General features: G+C 33.5%; 1 protein-coding gene and 1 long non-coding RNA gene across 3 annotated transcripts; one reads left to right on the top strand and one right to left on the bottom strand.

Moving 5' to 3' along the window:
- The first annotated feature begins 1,233 nt into the window (after window positions 1–1,233).
- LOC131956455 (alkylated DNA repair protein alkB homolog 8) lies at window positions 1,234–20,649 on the top strand. 2 transcript variants are annotated; one of them, XM_059320904.1, is made up of 9 exons: window positions 1,234–1,384; window positions 16,883–17,126; window positions 17,647–17,772; window positions 17,930–18,124; window positions 18,293–18,363; window positions 18,822–19,142; window positions 19,220–19,375; window positions 19,531–19,680; window positions 19,995–20,649. In XM_059320904.1, the coding sequence occupies exons 1-9, from the start codon at window positions 1,244–1,246 to the stop codon at window positions 20,607–20,609; spliced, it is 2,019 nt and encodes a 672-aa protein (XP_059176887.1). In that variant the 5' UTR covers window positions 1,234–1,243; the 3' UTR covers window positions 20,610–20,649. The 2 variants fall into 2 exon arrangements, with proteins under 2 accessions (XP_059176887.1, XP_059176888.1); XM_059320905.1 differs by lacking the exon at window positions 16,883–17,126 and having other exon boundaries at window positions 1,251–1,384.
- Window positions 6,324–8,425, bottom strand: LOC131956456 (uncharacterized). The gene is made up of 3 exons (XR_009388966.1): window positions 8,326–8,425; window positions 7,559–7,683; window positions 6,324–7,217 (listed from the first exon to the last, which is right to left on the bottom strand). It is a non-coding gene; the product is annotated as an uncharacterized LOC131956456 (long non-coding RNA).
- Window positions 20,650–20,981: the final 332 nt, after the last annotated feature.

Here is a 20,981-nt window from a genome sequence, read left to right as displayed (position 1 = left end):
ATCTTTTGTAATGTTAGATGAAAAGAAAAATGTTAATGTTATAGTTTTATTCTTTAGTAATAAGAGGAATTTATGCATTGTTGAAAACTGTTGAGTAACTGCTATTGTTAATGCACTACATCATACTGAGGCATTGAATAAAGATACTGAAATGTTTTAATGTTGACTGGTTCAAGTTTTATTTTGTTTTAATGCAGAGATATTATGTAATACGTCATGTAATTTACAGCCTTCAAATCAATAATGTAAAAGGATGGGTTAGACATTTGGAACATTTTTAGATTTTCATTTTACTTTTCAATAGATTCAAAATTTAGGTTTTCTTAACTTTACGCATACAAAATGTAGAAATTTTAAAGAGCACAGACCTAACATGAATCATGAATGGCTCTAAAACTTTTCAGATGACAGGCCAGCAGCAAATTTTTCCATAATAGCGTTGTTGCCATTTGTTAAAGATGTGCATATACATATAGATGTGGCAATGGATCTAATAAAGCAATGGAAACTATTGATATGTATAATGTTGAACACATCATGTTCTAGGATCATTTATTGTTATTGCCATTTTGAATTTTGGCACATTATTTTATACAATTTCTACACAACTTCATAGCTGTAGAAAGCACCCTACAAACCAGAGGTTAAAATCCTGGTTGAAAAGTATCTTTTAATGCATTAGTATATCCACCCATACCAGACAAAAATTAGTCACATCAGTTACAACACTTTTAGTAACAGCTACTTTGACTTCACTTCCTGATAACTATCAGACCACTTGATTGCTTACTTAGTGAAAAGTAATCTTTACAAAGCAAATCGCTAGTGTTAGCATATGTTTTCTGCTGCATAAATTAACTATTCACTTTATTTTATATGAATGATTTTCATATAAAATGCCTTTCTGTAGAAAAAAATGGACAATACTATAGCTACAAATGAAACTATTTTCTAAAGAAAATTTGTTACAAATTTATAGATCTTGATAAAATACAATAGGACTCATGACTTCACTGCTACCATAAACAATAAACTTACCAATCAACTGGCATTTCTAAAAGAATAGGAGTATATTCTCATGGTAAACCGGAGTATGCAAGTGTTGAATTATTTGAATATATTATACTGTGCAGTATTTTTAAAAAATGCATTAGGCCTAGTTATTATTATAATATTATTATAATCTGCGTGTTTGTAACTTGGCGAATCAAAGAATTTCCGAGTTCTATTGAAATGAAAAAAGATGGCAGCCCCCATGGAAAATGATTTACTCAATGTAAAACCCAAACGAAAAACCAGCAACAAGCTTATTAAAAAATTAAATAAGATAGAAAAGACCTTGATTTCAAAAGAAAATATTCGAATTTCACATGAACCTTCTAAGGTAGTGATTATTTCTATTCTTATCCCCAATTAATGACATAGATCTAGATTTAGATCTAGAGATCTACGTCAGATCTACACGTCATAAAATAAAGGCCGATTCTAGTCGGAATAAGATACGCATGCGATACGCATGCGCAATGGAGAGAAACTACGACTTAGCGGCGATGTTTTCGATGGTACTGCGCATGCGTGTGTTTACAACCGCAGAACCCTAATACCAACCCTAAGGCCTAATCCTATCCTTAACCCTATCCCTAACCCTAACCCTAACCCTAGCCCTAATCCTATCCCTAACCCTAATCCTATCCCTAACCCTATCCCTAATCCTACCCCTAACCCTCATTCTAGCCCTAACCCTAGCCATAGGTCACTGCGCATGCGCAGAACTATCTTTTGCCGAAAAATCTTATTCCGAGTAGACACTTCGTAAAATAAAATACTTAGGGTAAAGGAGGGCGTTAAGAGCCACACTTTTTAGCACCTGTACATTTTTAAAGATTTCTACTAATCTAAGAATTTTTTAGTATTGAAAATATGGCAAAATTATTCTAACATATCTTACAGAATATACAAATAATAACAAAGTGTATTAAGATTAAATATACTTTAAATGGGTTTAATTGAACATTTATTGTCATACCCCCAAAATCAGCATTTGGGGTGATAGGAGCCGGGCAATGGGGCAATAAGTATTATCTCCCAGTTTAGACTAACTCCGCAATAAAAATAATTAATTTCTAACCCCAAAATAGTTAATGCTGTGTACACACACTTTAACTGATACTAGCCATCACTAAGCCCCAATGGGCCAAGTCTACAATTGATACAATAGGTAGGAAAAGTGGTTCCAAAAGTGGTTCCACTTTGTGTTGCCAGAAAGCATATTTTTGAACCAAAATTGAATATTTTATAACATTTGTGAAATGAGTACAAAGTCACTTCCGGTTTTACTAAGGCTAAAAATATTCAAACTAAAAATTACTAATAATATAATAGTAATTTACCAAACATTTTTATTTTAATTTGGATTAGTATAGTCAGGGTGTTGTGGTGCAAGGGGATGTTATATTATTTAATATAAATAAACTACTAGGCTATATTCCATTGTAATAATAAGTAAAGCGTAATTAATATCAACATTTTAATATAGGCCTAATCAATCTAGATCGACCTCTGACTATGGGGTCATCTATTAACGATGTCACAACGATGCCAGACCTCCCCCTTCCCCAAAAAAGTAAACCTAAGCCAACACGCCCCCCCCCCCCCCCCCCCCCGCTATTTTGTTTTTAAAGCACCGATTTTCATAAAATATTTAGACCTATGAGCTTTTCCAACATTCAATGTAGGCCTATTGGTTAATTATTTTATAACAATTTATAAAACAACTTTTAATAATGCAAATTAAAGGCTTAAATTCAGTTTCTTAACATGAGTGTTTGTTGAACATGGAAAAGCGTCATCTTACTTTCTGAACCCCCTCCCCCCTGACACAAAGGTCCAAATCTCCCCCACCACCTCAAAGTCTGAAGGACGACCACTACAACATTTTGCTATTATTTGTAGGATATTCATTAATTAGTCATACAAACCCAATTACATTTGTTGTTGTGATGGTATCTCTGTCATTACAATTATTAAATAGTTTATCTTAACTCAACATTTCCCCTAACCTCATTTGCTATAGCTGCCTAACTTGTAGAAAAGATCTTTTCCTCAAATATCTGGAATGCATCTGATCAGCAACAGTCTTTTTCTTTCGTAATATATAAACAATTACAACATGTTCATAAACTTGCACTGCCAATAACAACACATTACCAGGAAACAGGCAGTGATTATAGTTTACTGTATTTGTGGTTGATGGTTAGTTTTCAGCCATGCTTCACTAAGCCTGGTCTACATTTATATGCTGGTATGGCTAGAATTGACAAAAACCCATATTCTTGATTCTTCCCTAAACATTATGTTTTACATCTATGATAGATATATGCAAATGTAAGGCTAAGAGTGGAACTACATATTTGTGAACACATTTGCTAAAGCAAAAGTTCTTGAGTTGAAATTTTAATCCTTTAGGTTGTCTCTGATTCAATTTCAAAGCAGCTTTAACTGGTACCTGACTGGTTATGGACAGTAGAACTTAGTAAAAGCTCTTTGACATTTTGCTGACCATACAATTTATTAATATGGAGAGGCAACAAAACTAGGTGAAATCTACTTCAGCACCATATTCTTAAAAACTATTTATAGTTCGCCAGTTTAAGTTAATTATTGAGTTAAGGTAGAAATAATATAGTTTCCGCTTAAACCAGCACACACAACCAGTGCTGAAAAAAAAAATAAACATAACAAAGTTTATGATTTTCTTTTTTTAATTGCCATATTCATTCAGAACTAACATAATAAAAAATAGTTGTTCAATATGAACAAGTTCTCTTGGGTCCAACATGTATCCTTGGATCAGTTTTTAAATTGAGCTTCATCTTGACTTTTGTCTTCTCTGTATGCAGTTGTATAATCCACAGTATCTAAAAAAACATAAATAAATTTCATAAACTGCTATATTAAACTCATTATGTTACCATACTTTCAACTCTTAATGTTATAAATAAAAATATGTGTCTGTCTTATAAGGATCATAAAGCAATGATGTGTATTTATGTATTTAATGTAAGGAGTTTGTCATTATATACAATAGGCCTTCAAAAGAGTCCAAAAGTCATGTATATATCATTAAAAAAAAAGAAAAAAGTATCAATAAAGATCTACTACTTATGTTTAGCCACCTCAGGAATTAGTTGAAAATTGATATTCAAACTAGGCTACTATAACTATCATTAATTCATACACATACTAGAATAAATATTAGGATAATTATATTAATTTGATTATTAAGTTAATCCATCTATGACAATTGACACCTTTTGGCTTTATCAACTATTCTGCATTTTAAGTTCTAAAGATCACTACATAAGACTAAGTTAATTAAGTAGAACTAAAATAAGGTCTTTACTAGTAAGCCCAGAGCCGGCGTTAGGGGTACGCGGGGCCTATGGCCAACCATCCGCGCGGGGCCTTATATTTTTTCATTGGTGTATAATTAAATAAAACATGTACAGTGAGGCGTTTTTTTTTCTTCTCAACGCGAATTAATATTTATAACGATATATATGGTATTTTTAAGCTGTTTATCAATGTCGTATTAACATTAAGACACTGATTAACAAATAATTTGTTTACTTAGAAGGTGCTTTTGAAACGTCGCTTGTTTCTGTTAAGGCTTTTTGTTTGAAAAGTAAAAAATACAACAGATATAAGTTTGATACACGCATTAAAGAGACGATGAACGTCAGCTTCAAACCTGATTTTTTTACATTAATGTTTATTTATGAAAATCTTACCAGTACGTTCACAAACGAAGATCTACTTTTCTTGCCTTTCGTGACTGGAACTGTTAGCAAGATTCTGTAGGCGATCGCCGTATTTGGAAAGGAATCCCGAATACTCCAAATGTACTGAAGGCACTGTTTGGCTGACTTAATACCTTCGGGCACTTTGAAGCAACGTTAAATCGGTCCACAGTGGCAGGTGATAGTATCGATATTTTCTCAATTTATCGAATGTTAACAGTGGCATTCAAAGTGTGTGGATGCCGGGGGAAATAGCAAAACATTGATAGATTTCGGAATAAGCTCGAATCGTGAAAAACACTGTTTACAGCTATAGATATCCAAAGGAAATGACTCTCAAATGTAATCACGGACGCTCAGTAAGGTGGAACACTGGGGGGGGGGGGGGGGGGGGTGACAGTTAGTGGGGTGAGGTGAAGCCCGTGAAGGATAACTGTACATTTAAATCTATGGGATGCCAAACCCTTAAAAAATCAGTTCGGGTACTACGTTACTGGATCTCTGACCGCAGCCATTCAAGAGAGGGTGCGTGTGTATAGAGCGTCCACGTATTACATTACAGGTTAAGACCGCGTTCTCACAAGAGAAGGTCCGTGTCTATAATTAGAAAGTGAACCATGTGACAGCCAGCTTCATGTTATTTAGAATTTCGCGATGGCATGCTCGGACTGCCGGTAATTTAGACGTTTTAGAAATCAGGAGAACTTTACCATAAAACAGTCTCGGCCCGATGTATCAAACAGTATAGACTTTATAATTTGTTTAGTGTGCCTACACTATTTTAAAACAAGAATCACTATGGCCTTAACTATTATACTGAATATCCCTACACAGAGGCGTAGCGGGGGGGGGGGGGGGGTGCGGATCGCACCGGGTGACACCTTTTAGAGGGGTGACACCAAGGCAAAAAATAGCAAAATATATAGAGAAAAACTTGAGGGGGGTGCAAATCGAAAGTTTAAGGTGTGGGGGTGGGGGGGTGCAAATCGAAAACTTGAGGGGGGTGCAAATCAAAAGTTTGAGGAGGAGGGGTGCAAATCGAAAATTTGAATTTTTTTTCCCGGGAAGGGTCGCTACGCCTCGGGGAGGGGGGGGGGTGACACCATTAAGTGCCGCACCGGGTGACACCCGACCTCGCTACGCCACTGTCCCTACAATTAATTAAAATAAACATGTGCTTAATCACTTTACGAATACCGTTAAAGTTTACCAAAATGAAAATGGACATAATTACTGTATAAATGCCCTTCAAAAATATAAAAAATAAATACAAGTATAATGTATTTAACCCTATATTGCACGCTTTTTTATTTGAACATGGAAAAATTTTTCTATGCTGTGTTTATGTTATGGGTAGATCATAGATCACTTCTGTATGGATAATTTGTAAAAAAAATTATGGGATATTGCGTTTGTAGGTATGTTGCCATGCGGCAATATGGTGCGTATAAGGGTAAAAATTTCAGTAGTTGCCAAATGGCAACAAATTAATAAATTTTAGTATAAACAAAGACAAACAAGCTCTAGGGCAGAACAAACTAAAGATTTATTAAACATATCAATAATATATGTATTTCAACACATATTGGTAATTTTCACATACTACTAAAACACATAAAAATGTATTTATTTATATATGAAACTCATAAGAAAGAGATAAACTTCCAAAACTTGTGTTGGATGCTTGGTATTGAAATCAATGATCACATTATTTAATTTCATTATAATCCTAACCCTTATTTTGGACCTAACACAATAAGTACCATTATTTATCTGTTTATGTAAATTTGGAAAGTATTATGAGTAACTTAGTAAAACATATCTTTATTTTTTATCACATGAGAATATTGTAGCTAAAATAAGTTGCTATAGCAGTTTTCCTAATGGGATTGACACAAGTGTGTATTTCTTGAACTTGCTAGTTGTAGTAAGTTTCTGGTAGCTAAGAGATTTATAAAAAAAAAATTATACAAGCACATAAATTATCCAGTGATAGTTGTTCTTTTAGCCGCACTGCATGGTACAATACACTTTTTACCCCCTTACATTATTGTGATTACTAAAATATCTACCAGATAATAACCATGTATTCTAGCTGCTGGAATATTTACAAATATTTACAACACTAACATATTTTATGATGGCTAACAAAATGTTCCTAGCACTTTTTAAAAATTTTTTTTTACAAAACTGAATTTCAAAATTTAATTATTTACACAATTCCCATACAACTATCACTTTACAACAAGAGAGCCAATTATATTATTATATTAGTATCTTTTATAACCTCATAATTGTCCACAACTTGTAGATTTTATTTGTTGGTCCTACAATGGTGTGGTATCAGACACTTTATTTCTGATGTGGCATAATCTGTTTCTTCTGAGAGAACTTGTGCAGTGTTTCATATTTCTTCACCTGAATAACACAAATAAAAATATCAAGTTACCCACCATTTAACTGTAGGCTACTGGAATAAAACTTACTGTGTCAATAGTACACAAACATTTGTTTCCCTATAAGAAAAGGTTAACATTTCTAACAATAATTAGTCAAACAAATATGCTCGTGTCGTCAATAACATTTCTGCGCTAAATAAACCCTAAGGTATAATTAATTATATTGGTAATTCAGGCTAGATATCCTGACATGCAGTGTGCACAATCAATAAATACATTATCAATAGATAGTGTCATTGATTACTATCTTGTAAACATTTTGTTATGATTACAGAGCTCCTAAATCTATTTGTAACTAACCGTCATGATTTTGAAATGTATCTGAAGTGTTTCCTGGTCATCTGTTTGGTGATGCTTCTAACTTTCTTTTCATGTTACTCTAATAAAATTCTCTAAAATCCATTTGTATCAGTAACTAGCAGCTTCTGAAAAAATAATTAAAAAATTAAAAACTAAATCATATAAGCTAGGATTATATTATAAATTTTATTAGCCGATAAAATATATTGTAAAGTTTATATAAGTAATACTACTACTATTCTAAATCAGTAATGTTCTTGACTAAATATATTGCATTTGCCAATAACAGTTTATACATATATATTTTATAGTGATATATGTGCTAAAATAGTTAGATCTATTTACTATTTAGTAGTTATACTAATCCTAGTAAATGGGCCTATTATTAGTAGGCGGATAAATTTAGTAAATAAATTTTCTTTCTGTGACATCCTCTCAACAAAAGAACTTAGGAAGTAATTGGTAATAGGAGCATTATTATCTTCTTTGAATATAACTAAATACTTAAATACATAGAAAAATCTTTGAAAAACAAAAAATAGATTTATTGTTGCCATTTGGCTACAGAGCCTGAAAGTAACCTCTGTTGCAATATGATGCCATATGGCAACAAACCATTTTCGATCTAAATAAGTATGTAAATCATATTACATGATACATATGATAGAATATACACAATTTAGAATAGTTTTGAATTATCATAATATTTTTTTTATAGTGAAGTAAGAAGTACTTTATGAAAAAAAAATTATAAAAAAAATACCAACCTTCATGGTGATCAGCTGGCCCACATTCTCACGAAAATGAAATCGGAAATGGAACAAAAATGTTTCTGCTAAAAAGAGTTCGCATTTATTTTGTAAGGGAGATTATAATAAAGGGATGAAACACTATAGTAAATGTGTATCTGTAAAATTAAACATTTGTGGTTGTTCAAAATGGTACGTTGCCATATGGCTACAGTATGCAATATAGGGTTAAAGATGACCTGGCAATATATAAAATAAATATGAACATAATTACTGTATGGATGCCTATCAAACGTATCGTCGTGAATATGCATAAAAGATGTTACACAAAAGATGCCCATACAGTGTATAAATTATGATTTTAGGGATAAATACTCTGGATTTCCGGGGCATGTCCCCATCCGCTCCCCCCCCCCCCCTCCTCCTCTGCAAGCCATCATCAGGTCACTGACTGTTTACTACAGGCACCCCCGCCTGCTCACTAAAAAAAAACGTCTTCAACGGTCCGCAAACAATAGGGTATCTTTTTACGTTTTCCCGATTTTACCTCCCATGTCAGGTCGGGGGCTAATTCGCGACCGCAATCTCTAGTCACCTCAGGACAATTGCGAGTCGACCGTGCCAGCGATGTGTGACACAAATGTCTTCGTATCGAATGACGGTCTGTCCCAGTCCATGTAGAGGATAACTCACTAGCACCAGCCGTGGCCTCAGTTTTAACATCCAACAATTTCGGCCATTTAGTTGTTTTTTTTTAATTTAATTCAGCAAAGATTATTTAATATTTAAGTTTACAAACAAATTCAGGCAACAATGGCGTTGCTGAAGCGCGGGGCCCCTTCAAGCGCGGGGCCTGGGGCGACCGCCCCGTTTGCCACCCCCTAACGCCGGCTCTGAGTAAGCCTACTCTTCTATTCAGTAATTTTTACTATTATTATTAGAGGCTAAAATTACTGTTAGACTACTAATCTAGATTAAACTTAAATTTTGGATATTATTTAATGTACTAGTCTGTAACTTTTTATTTAGCCTACATGTAATTTTTACAGTTTAAAATTGTAGCCTTATTAAGCCTAGTTAACTTTGTTTAACTTACATACTAATACTAACTACCTACTAACAGGCCTACTAGACTACTACTAAGCTACTACATCTAAATCTACAGTCTTAATAGGCCTACTGAAACTAAAAGTAATATGACAACTGTAAAAATTAAGCATACTTTATTTTTTTCACAATACTATACTATAGACCTACTGCTATTAGATATGAATCTATTAGTTATTAGACTAACATAAGTTATCATAAGTCTAATTAGTAATTACCCTTAACTAGGCCCTAATCATAATAACAATGTAATTGAAGTATTAGGACTGTCATCTGTACCATAGCCTATATTAACCTAAATAAAATGTATTTTGTACAGATCTAGTAATTTAGTAAGTATTAACTAGGCCTGTTAAAATTAAATTAATATAGAAATTATTGGCCTACTAAATAATTTATGTCATGATTTTGCAATTATGAGGTTGTGTGTATTATTATAATATACCTAGTAACTGTATAGACTTAACTATACTTACTAATACTACTACTATAGTAAATATATTTACTACTATTTATTAGTACAATCATTATAGAATATAGACTAGGCCTAGATCTACTTATTGAATTATTTAATATTAATATAGATTTTTATAAAATATATAACTTCTAGATCTAGACTAGAGTAGATCTCTTCTACTTAACTTATAATACTATACTTAATAGATCTACTGTCTTACAATAATATTTATTATTTAATATAAAGTTACTTAACTAACTATAAGATCTAGATCTAGTTAGTAGATCTAGTTAGATCTAGATCTAGTAGATCTAGTTAGTATTAGTATTATTGAGTATTAGGCTAAGTATTAAGTTTATAAATTAAATAGAATAGATCTAGATCTAGATCTAGTATTTTTATATTTAATAAATAATTAAACTTAAACATATTAAAAAGCCGTAACATATTAGATCTACTACTAGACTAGATCTAGATTCTAGATGTCTATATAGTATATAGATCTAGATTCTATACTAGATCTAGATCTAGCTAGAGTCTACGTCTACATCTAGATCTAGATCTAGAATTCTAGATCTAGACTAGATTTAGAGGGTAATCTATCGCTTTAGCGTAATCAATTCGGCCGTCACTAGTAATGGAGGGATAAGGTAACTATCAAATATGGCTTAGATGTGAATATATTTTTGCATATTTTACTAAAATACTAAAGATAATTGAATATTAAACCACATTTAAGCTTTAAATCAATAAAAATGTCATGAAATTAAGGTTTAACATCGATGTTCCAGATACTAAATTTGCTATTAAAAACAGCGGCCATCTTAAGAAAATATTATTTTGAGTCATTTCCCTTTAATTTCTATTTGTATGGAAATGTATTGATGTTGCTATTAAATACGTTAGTCTTGTGTTTAAATACAAAGCATGCGTTTTTTTTTTAAATTCTGCCCTTTAAACAATTTAATTGACTGACAATAAACATCAGTTCTAGAATTATTATTATGAGATGCAATTTTTACACATTAAGATACTCCCTATTTTTATAGAGCTACCACTACATATCTAATGTTTATTTAAATATTAGTTTGAGTTGATTCTTATTGTTTGTGTTATTGTTTGTTTGCTATTTTCATGTAATATTTTCATGCTTTTTTCCTTTAATTAGTGATTTAATCATAAATGACGTCCCGTTTTTTTACCTTTCTTCACCTTAACCCCCCCCCCCCTAATTTTCGCCGTTACGAAATAGTCGTAATGTCGAAAATTACCCTTTTGCCCTGCCTGTTAAAAAGTCAAGCCATAATTCTAATGAAAACGATATATTCAGCATTTTTGTATTTGGCGAAATACATAACGTTTCACGTTTCTTACCCCTCCCATTTCCCGCGTAAAACGTCATCTCAAAACCAGTTACTCCACCCCTTAAGTGTGCGATGTCATTTATGGTAGATGTCAAGTCCTATATACATTTTGAATAACCTTTGTTGTCAAAATGTTTATACCAAATACCCAAAATGAGTTATATGGTGTTATCCATAAACGATGTCACATATGCTATGCTAATGTGCCGTCAACTTACGCAGGGTGGTCCGGGGGGGGGGGGATGCGTGACGTCTATTTTGGAATCTTCTTTAAAGCTGTGCTCAATGAAATTGAGGAACATAAAGCGTTCGTTTTCATGCATACATTTGTTCATAACGAATGATCATAACTATTGCATGCCTGTTGTCCTAAGCGGTGTTTAACAACCTGAGCACATCATCCCCGCCAAAAAGGGCCTGCCACTAAATGCCTACCGACGAAAATAAGCCGCACTACATTGACTCCAAATGAAATAACTTCTGACAATAAGGCTCAAACCAAGTAGCTCCTGTCAACAATATTCGACAAGAGTCCAAGACACCATTAAGTGCCGCACCAGGTGACACTCGACCTCGCTACGCCACTGAGCTAATGTAAAGCCACAGCTCAGTATTGGCTTAAATTTAACATAAAATAGTGTTAGCAGTGGACAGCCTCTAAGACTGTGCATTAGGAGTACGGCCGTCGGCAAAACGCCAGAGTCCGACGATATCTGATCATCAATTTTGTCTTTTATGAAGTGCGGAGCACCTTTAGCTTAAGACCTGAGCTTGGCCCCTGTTGACACCACCACTAGCGCCGCTTATGTCCACATATTAATCACACGTTTTGCGTGGAGCTTAATGGACAGACGTTTATAGGTGGGACCGGGAGCCTAAATGCATTTACCGAAGCCGCTGTGTCACGGGCGTTTTAGAGCCGAACATCTCAGGGCAGCATGTTGCAGAAATTAAAAGCACGTGAATTTGTATAGTAGAGGGAGAACATCATGCCACTGTAATAAATTAAACACCAATATAATTCACCGAACTAAAGTCATTTAGATCTATTCGTCAGGCTAAATGTCGCTAGTCTCATCGTCATAGTCATTTAGTGCCTGTTTTGATTTTTTTTTAATTACGCGGTATCTCTTTCTTAAACATTAGCCTAATGACAAATGACGTCACACGCGCCGCGAACTTTGTGACGTTGTGCTTATTGGGGGATGAAACGGCGTGGTTTAGAAAAATGACGTATTTCTTTTTTTTTAAGTGATAGATTCTAATTTTCCTACGAACTATAGGTTCATCTAGTTTTTTTTTTCTAGAGGGAGATATCACTATATTGTGATGGGGGGGGGGGGGGGGGGGGATTTATATATAATCTCAATATATTCTGATCTACTACTATTCATACGGCAACCATTATACTCATGAGGAGGACGGGAATCACTCTTATGTTCCGCAGACACTAATTAACAATGTCAACAACTTCGTTTATGAAATAACATGAACTTTATTAACACACACTTATAGATCATTTGTACAATATCAAAAAATACGTCCGTCTTCTACTATATCTAACCCCCAACTAACTTCATTGCTGCGTCTTACGTCATCGGTACATTGTCGCACCATGCTCACGTCACACTCACGCCACACAAATTTTATTGAACACGCGCACAATACTCTCGCACCAAATCGTCTACTGTCAAGTTCGTACCGTCCTATGGTAACCTCTACTCGTCTAGTCTAATTCTATATATCTACGCTATGACATATATAGTGGGTGGTTTTTTGTTGTTGTAATAATGTGTGGTGGGGAGGGGTAAACATTGACTACTGAAGAAATAAAAAAAACTGATGATAGCAGAAGGAAAAAAAAAAAAAAAAAAACAAACCATGTGGTATTCAAATGTAACTAATTAAAATTTGAACCTATTTTAAAAAACACAATAATCTTAATTCAGAAAAGGTGTAGGCCTAAGACTAATGTCTACAGACAAAAAAAACAACAACTAGGCTTAATTAAATGGATCGCCCATAAATGACGTCATACTTTTCCCGACGATTTCCCTCTCACCCATTAGTTACTAAAAGCAAGATGATGATTTAATATCATATCGCAGTTCTACTATACCCGAACCCTTAATCACAATTTCTAACGAACACGAATATATTCTTCATCATTTTTGAAAAAATATTTTACACCGTCCCATATTTTGAGTCCAACGTCATTTATGAAGAATATGGACGACCTAATAATTGACAAGTTAATCAGTACAAACAAAAGGGTTTAATAAATGTTGGACCTCCCAAAAGTCTTTGAGATCTTGGATGTACATACATACATAGCCTTAATTTCAATTGAAATTAAAGATAAGAAGACGGCCCTCTGTCCCACTTTTATTAAACAAGACAGCTATGTATATTCAACAACAAAATCAACACAATATACATACGAATAGACATGTGTATCAAGGGAAACTACTCTAAATTTTATTTGGAAAGATGGCCGCTGTTTTTATCTGCTAATATTTATCTCAAACACCTTGTTTAAAGTTAGTTTCATGATATTTTAAATTGTTTTGGTCAGTGATTGTTATATTAAATCAATTATCTGTTATGTTTTGTAACATTTGACTTAAATTATACTTATTTAAACAAATATAATAATATATTCATCAGTTTCAGTTACCTTTCCCGCACATTTCTACTGCAGCCGAATTGATTACGCTAAAACGATAGATTACCAAATCTATCTAGTCTAGATGATCCAGATCTAGAAACTTATAGATCTAGAATCTAGATCTAGATCTAGCTAGATCTCTAGCTTAGAGCACTCACAGAACTCACAGTCACAGTGAGTAGTCACTGCACAGGCCTAACAAACAAAAATAATGAAACGTGCGTTAAAAGCATTCTACAAAAACATTGGTAACAATTAATAAGAATAATGTTAAATATTAGTAATCTGAGCATAACAGTCATAAAAAAATAAGCCAACTACAATGAAAAGTGATACAAACGAATTTTGAAAGCCTGAATCGAACTGAAAATATTCCCTTGTTCGCCATTTTGTTTTCTTGGATCACCTTGTCAGTATTTATCATGGACAATAAATGTTATGGATTTCATCGTTTTACTCTCCCTGGCCACTTCAGTTCAGTTCAAGGTGGGGTTAAGGGCAGTTTTATAAAATATTTAAATTTATACAATAATTGAAAATCATTTTCAACGGCTTATGTTCAATACAAAAATATGAAAATGAGTGTAATCGATGGTTCCCAAACGGCTTTAATTTTTGAAAATGTAGCTATAATTTTATCGCTTCCTAAATTTTTTAAAATAATTTTTTAAAAATTTAGTATGATTATATAGACTTTTCCTACCTATTGCAGGTGTACATAGGGCCTAAAGTCTAGTAGTTTACAGTAGGCACATTAGTATGCCTAGTGTGTAGCTAGTATACTAGTGTGTAGCTGTCCAGAGTTGACATTCTTGTATGTAAAAAGGGGTGGTACTAACTAATCTGCCTTAATTCTTTCCCCTGATAAGCCATGTGTGCTATACATTACATAACATGACATGGAGGTGAAAAATGTTGAGGGGAGAGCAGTTGTACTGGTTTCCCCTTTGTTCTCCTTGCTGGACCCTGAGGGCCATAAGTTACATACGGAGATGCTATCTCTGGTTGGCTGAGATCTAAGAACTTAGTCCATGTTACCTACAAAGAGATGAAGTTTTATGGTGGGTTAGATACAGGTGGGGTCTGGCTATCATGGAGGTGAGAAAATGTGAGGGGAGAGCAGTGGTACTGATTCCTCTTTGGTCTCCACCCTGCTAGACCATGAAGGTCATATATTACATAACATGCCACCCCAGATTGTCTGAGATCTGTAACTGTAATCCATGTTACCTACAAAGAGATGAAGTTTTATAGTGGGCCAGAAACTTGTGGGGGCTGGGTATCATGGGGGTAAGAAATTGTAAGGGGGGAGCAGTGGTATTAATGTGTCTGTTTACTTCCCTGCTGGACCATGAGGGTCATAAATTATATAACATACCACCCCAGATTGGCTGAGACCTAAGAGCACTTATTCCTGTTACCTACAAAGAGATTAGAAGTTTTATGGTTGGTTAGAAACAGGTGGGGGCTGGGTCGGCTGTATTGCCCCTTAGGGGTAATAAGTACATGTACCATTTTAAAAATTACCTTGCTAACATCAGATGGCTGAATTTTTACTTTTTAGCAGGTTAGAATTGTATTTCTATCATTTAGACACAAGTCTGTTTAACAATTAATACATTTTGTGTTAACTATTCCTATACCAGTGTCATATTCAGTGGTCTAATAAATGAGAAACTTGCACTTAGGGTTTCAAGAGCCACATAACAGTATCTGTTATAACTTTTCTAAACAGGCAAGCTAGTAGACAAAATTAATGTTTTCATGTAGATTTAGTTATTATCTAACAAATAAAACCATTATGGTTATGATCAGTCAAGTTTTACTCTGATAATGATAAAAACTTTATAGCATGGTAAAATGGGACAAATGTCGGCCATTTTGTTTTGGCACCAATAATCACTGTGCAAAAAAAATTCACCAAAATAAAACTATTCTAGCCATAGCTATAAAAATAGTGTTAAAATGTACAACAACCAATGCTCTAATACAGGAACAAAGAATGGGCTTGAAAAACTCATTTGGTTTATTACAAAGTAAAGTTTCCAAAGTTATGTCTATTTGGAAAAAAAGTTCACAAAATGGTTTTATGGAGATGAGAAATTTTAGGGAAAGAGCAGTGGGATTAAATCCTGTCTCATCCTCTCCCTATTGGACCAAGTGGGTCATAAATTACATAAAATGAATCCTCTGCTTCTCTGTTATCAAAGAACAGCAGTGGTTGTTACCTCAGAAGTAGATTAGCAGTGTTATTGGGGGTTTTGTGGGGGTGGGGTGTTGATTGGGGCTTAATACCACACGGCTCTTAACGCCCTTCTTTACCCTATATTGAACTATATTGTGATATGTTTGTGTCAAATATTATAGATAAATTAATAATAAACCTGAAGCAATGGCTAAATAAATATATAATAATTAAATATATCAATATACTTCAATATAGGCCAGAAATTAACTTTAAACAGCAGTGTCTGTGAGCAAGATTTACTAGAATCTATATAAACAGCAGCCACTTGTAAAATAGAGTGGCTTTCCCTGAATCTCGCACTATAACTTTATAAAAATAAAACTAGATGGCTGCTATAGTAAATGAGCATGGTTGCATCTGTTGGAAACATCGCTAGTCTTCATTTATTACTGAAAATTTTTAATTCAATTGTTTAAAAACAGGTACATAAATGAAACAAGGAAACATTTTTGCATTTTAAAAAACATAAATCCTCCTCAAAATGTGAAATAATTATTAAAATTTAAGGAGTCACCTGTTTTTCACATTACAAGTCGCGGGCGATTTTACATACCTATAACGATAGATTACCGAGAATTTTTTACACTGGCACCCGAAAATCGTATCAGTATCATTACATAAAAAGTATTTGCCAAAAAAATCAGTCTGTTAGCTGTTCCCATTAAAAAAAAGTTAACTTTTGGTTAATTCAAGTTAGATCTAATTCTGTTGCCATTTTGTCTGTATTGCAGATTCTTGTAGTACAAAATGGTGGTATAGGAAATAATGTGGGCCAAAGTGAACTGTTACCACTGTTTACACAATATGGAGAGGTTGAAAATATTGTAATGGTTCCAAAAAAGCAATTCTGTTTTGTTTGTTTCTCATCTCAAAATACTGCATCCCAAGTATTAAATGAACTAAATGGATATCTTTTAAGAAAAGGATCTGATCCGACACAAGATGTTGTTCTATATTTTCTTTACACTGACAAAGGTAACATAGATGGGGTCATCCATAAATCATATTTTCTGCACATTCTTTTTATCCACTTACTTTCTATCATCACAAAAAATTAGACCAACCCCCCGCCCCTCTAAATGATGCCACCCCCTCCCGAATAGCAGTCTTTCCTTTTTAAAACTATTTCTTTCTATTTCTATGATATTGATAGAGTCCATAAGGTTCAATGAATAATGTTTTATATTTGTATTACATTTTTAAAAAAATCTTTAAAATTGTGAGATTGCTAAAATTCAGTTTGAAGTAATTTTTATCCCACCTCCCCCCATCTGTCAAAATATCACAAAATTCTGCCCCCCCCCCCCCCCCCCCCGAATGTGGTATCATTTATTGACTGCTTATTATTATATAGCACTTTTCAAGTTTATATATTTAACGACTGCATCATAAAAACTCTGACTAAATTTAATTTGTATGGAAGCACATGATTCAGCATTCCGTTATCTTTATAAAAAAATGTAAAAATTGCCTTGTTTGTTCCTTTACCTTGCAGTTCCAGTGAATATAATGATGACTAATAAAATGCCTCCGGGTCTTATCCTTAAAGAAGAGTTTATTACCCCAGCAGAAGAGGAAGAACTTTTAAAGCTGATGAACATGGAAGAAACGACTGAAAAAGGTTGGTTTAACTGTCAGAATGGTTTCATACTTTTTAAATAGCATTTGTCCATATATTGAGATCACTTCGCATAACTAGGATTCAATTTTTTATTTTATTAGTTTTGAAAATATTGTATTAACTTAATTATTCTGCACATTGAATACAAAAATTTAAGGTGTGATGAAACACAGGCAGGTGAAGCATTATGGGTTTGAGTTCAAGTATGGATTGAACGATGTGGACGTAACAGAACCACTGCCTTGTGGGATCCCAGAGATCTGCCATGGGTTCCTGAATAAGGCCATTGATCTTGGATTAGTAAAACATTTCCCAGATCAGCTGACAGTAAACCAGTACAAGCCAGGCCAAGGTTAGGTTGGTGCAAGAAATAATGATTTGCTTTTTACATGAACATTGGGTTTTTTTATAGGCTCTGGCAATAAGTTTGCAATAAAGTTTAAGAATCTCTGTTGGATTCACTTGTATGTTTTGTGAGTTACAGAAAAAAGCAAAATATTATCTGCCATTTTGTTATCAGGAATACCTCCTCATGTGGACACAGTTGAAGCTTTTGAAGATGGTATTATGTCACTGAGTCTGGGATCTCAAGTAAGTTTATTATTATAAACTGCATCTTTTACTTTTAGAAAACAAAACCCACACTTTCAAGTGTCGGAAACAAAACATAGGCTATTTATTAAAAAATGTGTATTAATTTAGGTTTTCAGTATTAAAATGAAAAAGTAACAAAAAAGTTTTCAACTTACATTAGATCTCATTATAAAGTTTTGCAGACTACAAATTTATATTTTGAGGATACTAAAACTACTAAATTTACTTTTTTAAAAAATGTAATTGGATTTTGACTCAATAAAAGATTATTTATCATTGTTAAGTCAGTTTCCATCTCATTCACATACCTAAAACCATCACTCCCTCAAATATTTCCCTCTGACTCCAAAAAATCTTTTAACCTCAACTGTCCAAGTTTAATAAATATTACCTATGACTATGATACCATGTTTATACAAACAAATTTATGTTCTAACTTTTCTAAACTAATGTAGGTGGTTATGGACTTCCGCCACCCTGATGGTGAACACCTGCATGTTCTGTTACCTCGTCGCAGCCTGCTAGTCATGACTGGAGAATCCAGGTACGTCTGGTCTCATGGGATCACGCCTAGGAAATCTGATGTGGTAGAAACTTCTAGCAAAGATGGAGTCACTCTTCTCACTAGAGATGTTAGAACTTCATTAACGTTTAGAAAAGTTGTGATGAACAGAGAAGAAAGACGATCAAATAGTAAAATAGTGGACCCAGATTCAAAGGTTGTCCCCCAAACTGAAAATGAAGCTATTGAACTGGAGCATCAGCATGTTCATAAGGTAGGTCAATTTCATGCAACTGTTTAACTTTTATGTCTTCTGTTCAACTGTTGAATGTCTTGATTTACTCTTACTAGGTGTATGATGACATAGCTGATCACTTTAGTGGTACACGCTATAAACCATGGCCCAGGGTAGTGGAGTTTATCATGGCCCAGCCACCACTCTCACTCCTGGTTGATGTAGGATGTGGCAATGGAAAATGTTTAGGGTTGAATAAATCCCTTTATGAGGTAAATATTATTGAGCTTAAATTTTCTATGAAAATGTATAGCTTAAAAAATAGGAATGACTATTAAACATAAAATAGGAACTAGATGCCTTCATTTTATAGTTTTTTTCTGTTAACTTTTCACACATATAAATAACTCCAAATTTACTTTTACAGATCGGTGGTGACTACAGTAGCAAGCTTGTTTCTATTTGTAGAAGTCGTGGGTTTGAATCTTGTATTTCTGATGTTACCTGTTTACCATTCCGCACTAATGCATTTGATGTGGTACTGTGCATTGCTGTCATTCACCATATGGCAACAGTGGTGAGAGACTTAGAAAAAACTTTTTGTAATGATTTTCTATGTACTAGTAGTATCATGTTTAAATTTTTATTTCCAAATTCCAATTTTTATGTATGGAAGGAGAAATGAAAACTATATCTCAATTATTTATAAATTCCCCTTTCCTGTGTTGATTTCAATCATTTTTACTGCTTTTAAAAAAAGTATATACAAAAGATTTTTCTTATTAAAATAGTTTATCTTACTGTTATTGTAGTTTTATTTTTAGAAAAACCATAACATCTTGTCATCATAGAAAATAAAATGTGACATTGTGTTCTTTTAATGACTTCCAGGAAAGAAGGCACCAAGCAGTTGCTGAAATAGTCAGAATACTCCAACCTGGAGGAAAAGCTCTTATTTATGTGTGGGCCATGGAGCAGCAATGTAACAATAAACAGTCCAAGTACATCAGCAAGAAAAAACAAGCTAAAAAAGGGAAACTTGAAGACATAACAAAAGATCCATCAGAGAAAGAGCAGAATTTGACAGCAGAGACATGCAAGATGGAAGGAGATGGCTTTGCTTCAACTATTGGACAATGTATTGAGAAGACAACTGCTCAACCAGGTTCTCAAGGTGACAACACAACAACAGAGGTTGATAAAAACTGTTTGGTTGAACAGTCTCAAGATACAAGCAGCAGTGACACTGTAAAACAAACAAAAACTCTATCCATCCATGTCAACAGAACTGAATTTAAAGAACAAGATCTTTTAGTTCCATGGCAGTTAAAAAATGAACATAGTGTTAATGAGTCGCCTGTGGAGGGAAAGAACATTTTTCACAGATTTTATCATGTATTCAAACAGGGTGAGCTGGAACAGATTTGCACAAATGTATCAGGCTGTAGAGTAAGAGACAGCTACTATGATCAGGGCAATTGGTGTGTGGTTGTTGAAAAGTTATAAAGCAATAAAAGTCACTGTTGAAATTCGAGTTTTTTAAATTAATTTAAACATTCTGTAATTAATAATGAAAGCGAAATTACTATATGTTGAACTATTAAAATATTTCCATTTTTTTTTGACAACCACCCAAGATTTTAAAACAACAAAAAAATACAGTAAACATTTCTTGTAAATATAATTATTTTATGTAAAATTTTCAGTCCGTATATAACAGTAGTACATAAAATAAAGCTTTAAAAACTAACTATACAGCAATATTTTGAAAGTATATTGATTATACTTTTAAAAAGTCTACCATTATCTAAACATTTTTATATAGATTTTTCTATCTGACAATGCCTAATTTAGACAACTTAATAAACTGTGTGATGG

This window comes from Physella acuta, unplaced genomic scaffold (assembly GCF_028476545.2).
Source record: "Physella acuta isolate Inbredline_101_S28 unplaced genomic scaffold, ASM2847654v3 ptg001150l, whole genome shotgun sequence".
Taxonomy (NCBI): domain Eukaryota; kingdom Metazoa; phylum Mollusca; class Gastropoda; family Physidae; genus Physella; species Physella acuta.
Note: the sequence above shows the minus strand (reverse complement) of the source record. Positions and strands in the feature narration are given on the sequence as shown.

Excerpts from the sequence above, each read along its gene's own strand:
- LOC131956455 (XM_059320904.1), top strand. The coding sequence starts at position 1,244 with ATGGCAGCCCCCATGGAAAATGATTTACTCAATGTAAAACCCAAACGA. Across the intron at positions 19,143-19,219 it reads AGCATCAGCATGTTCATAAG|GTGTATGATGACATAGCTGA; the intron begins GTAGGTCAATTT and ends TACTCTTACTAG. Across the intron at positions 19,681-19,994 it reads TTCACCATATGGCAACAGTG|GAAAGAAGGCACCAAGCAGT; the intron begins GTGAGAGACTTA and ends AATGACTTCCAG.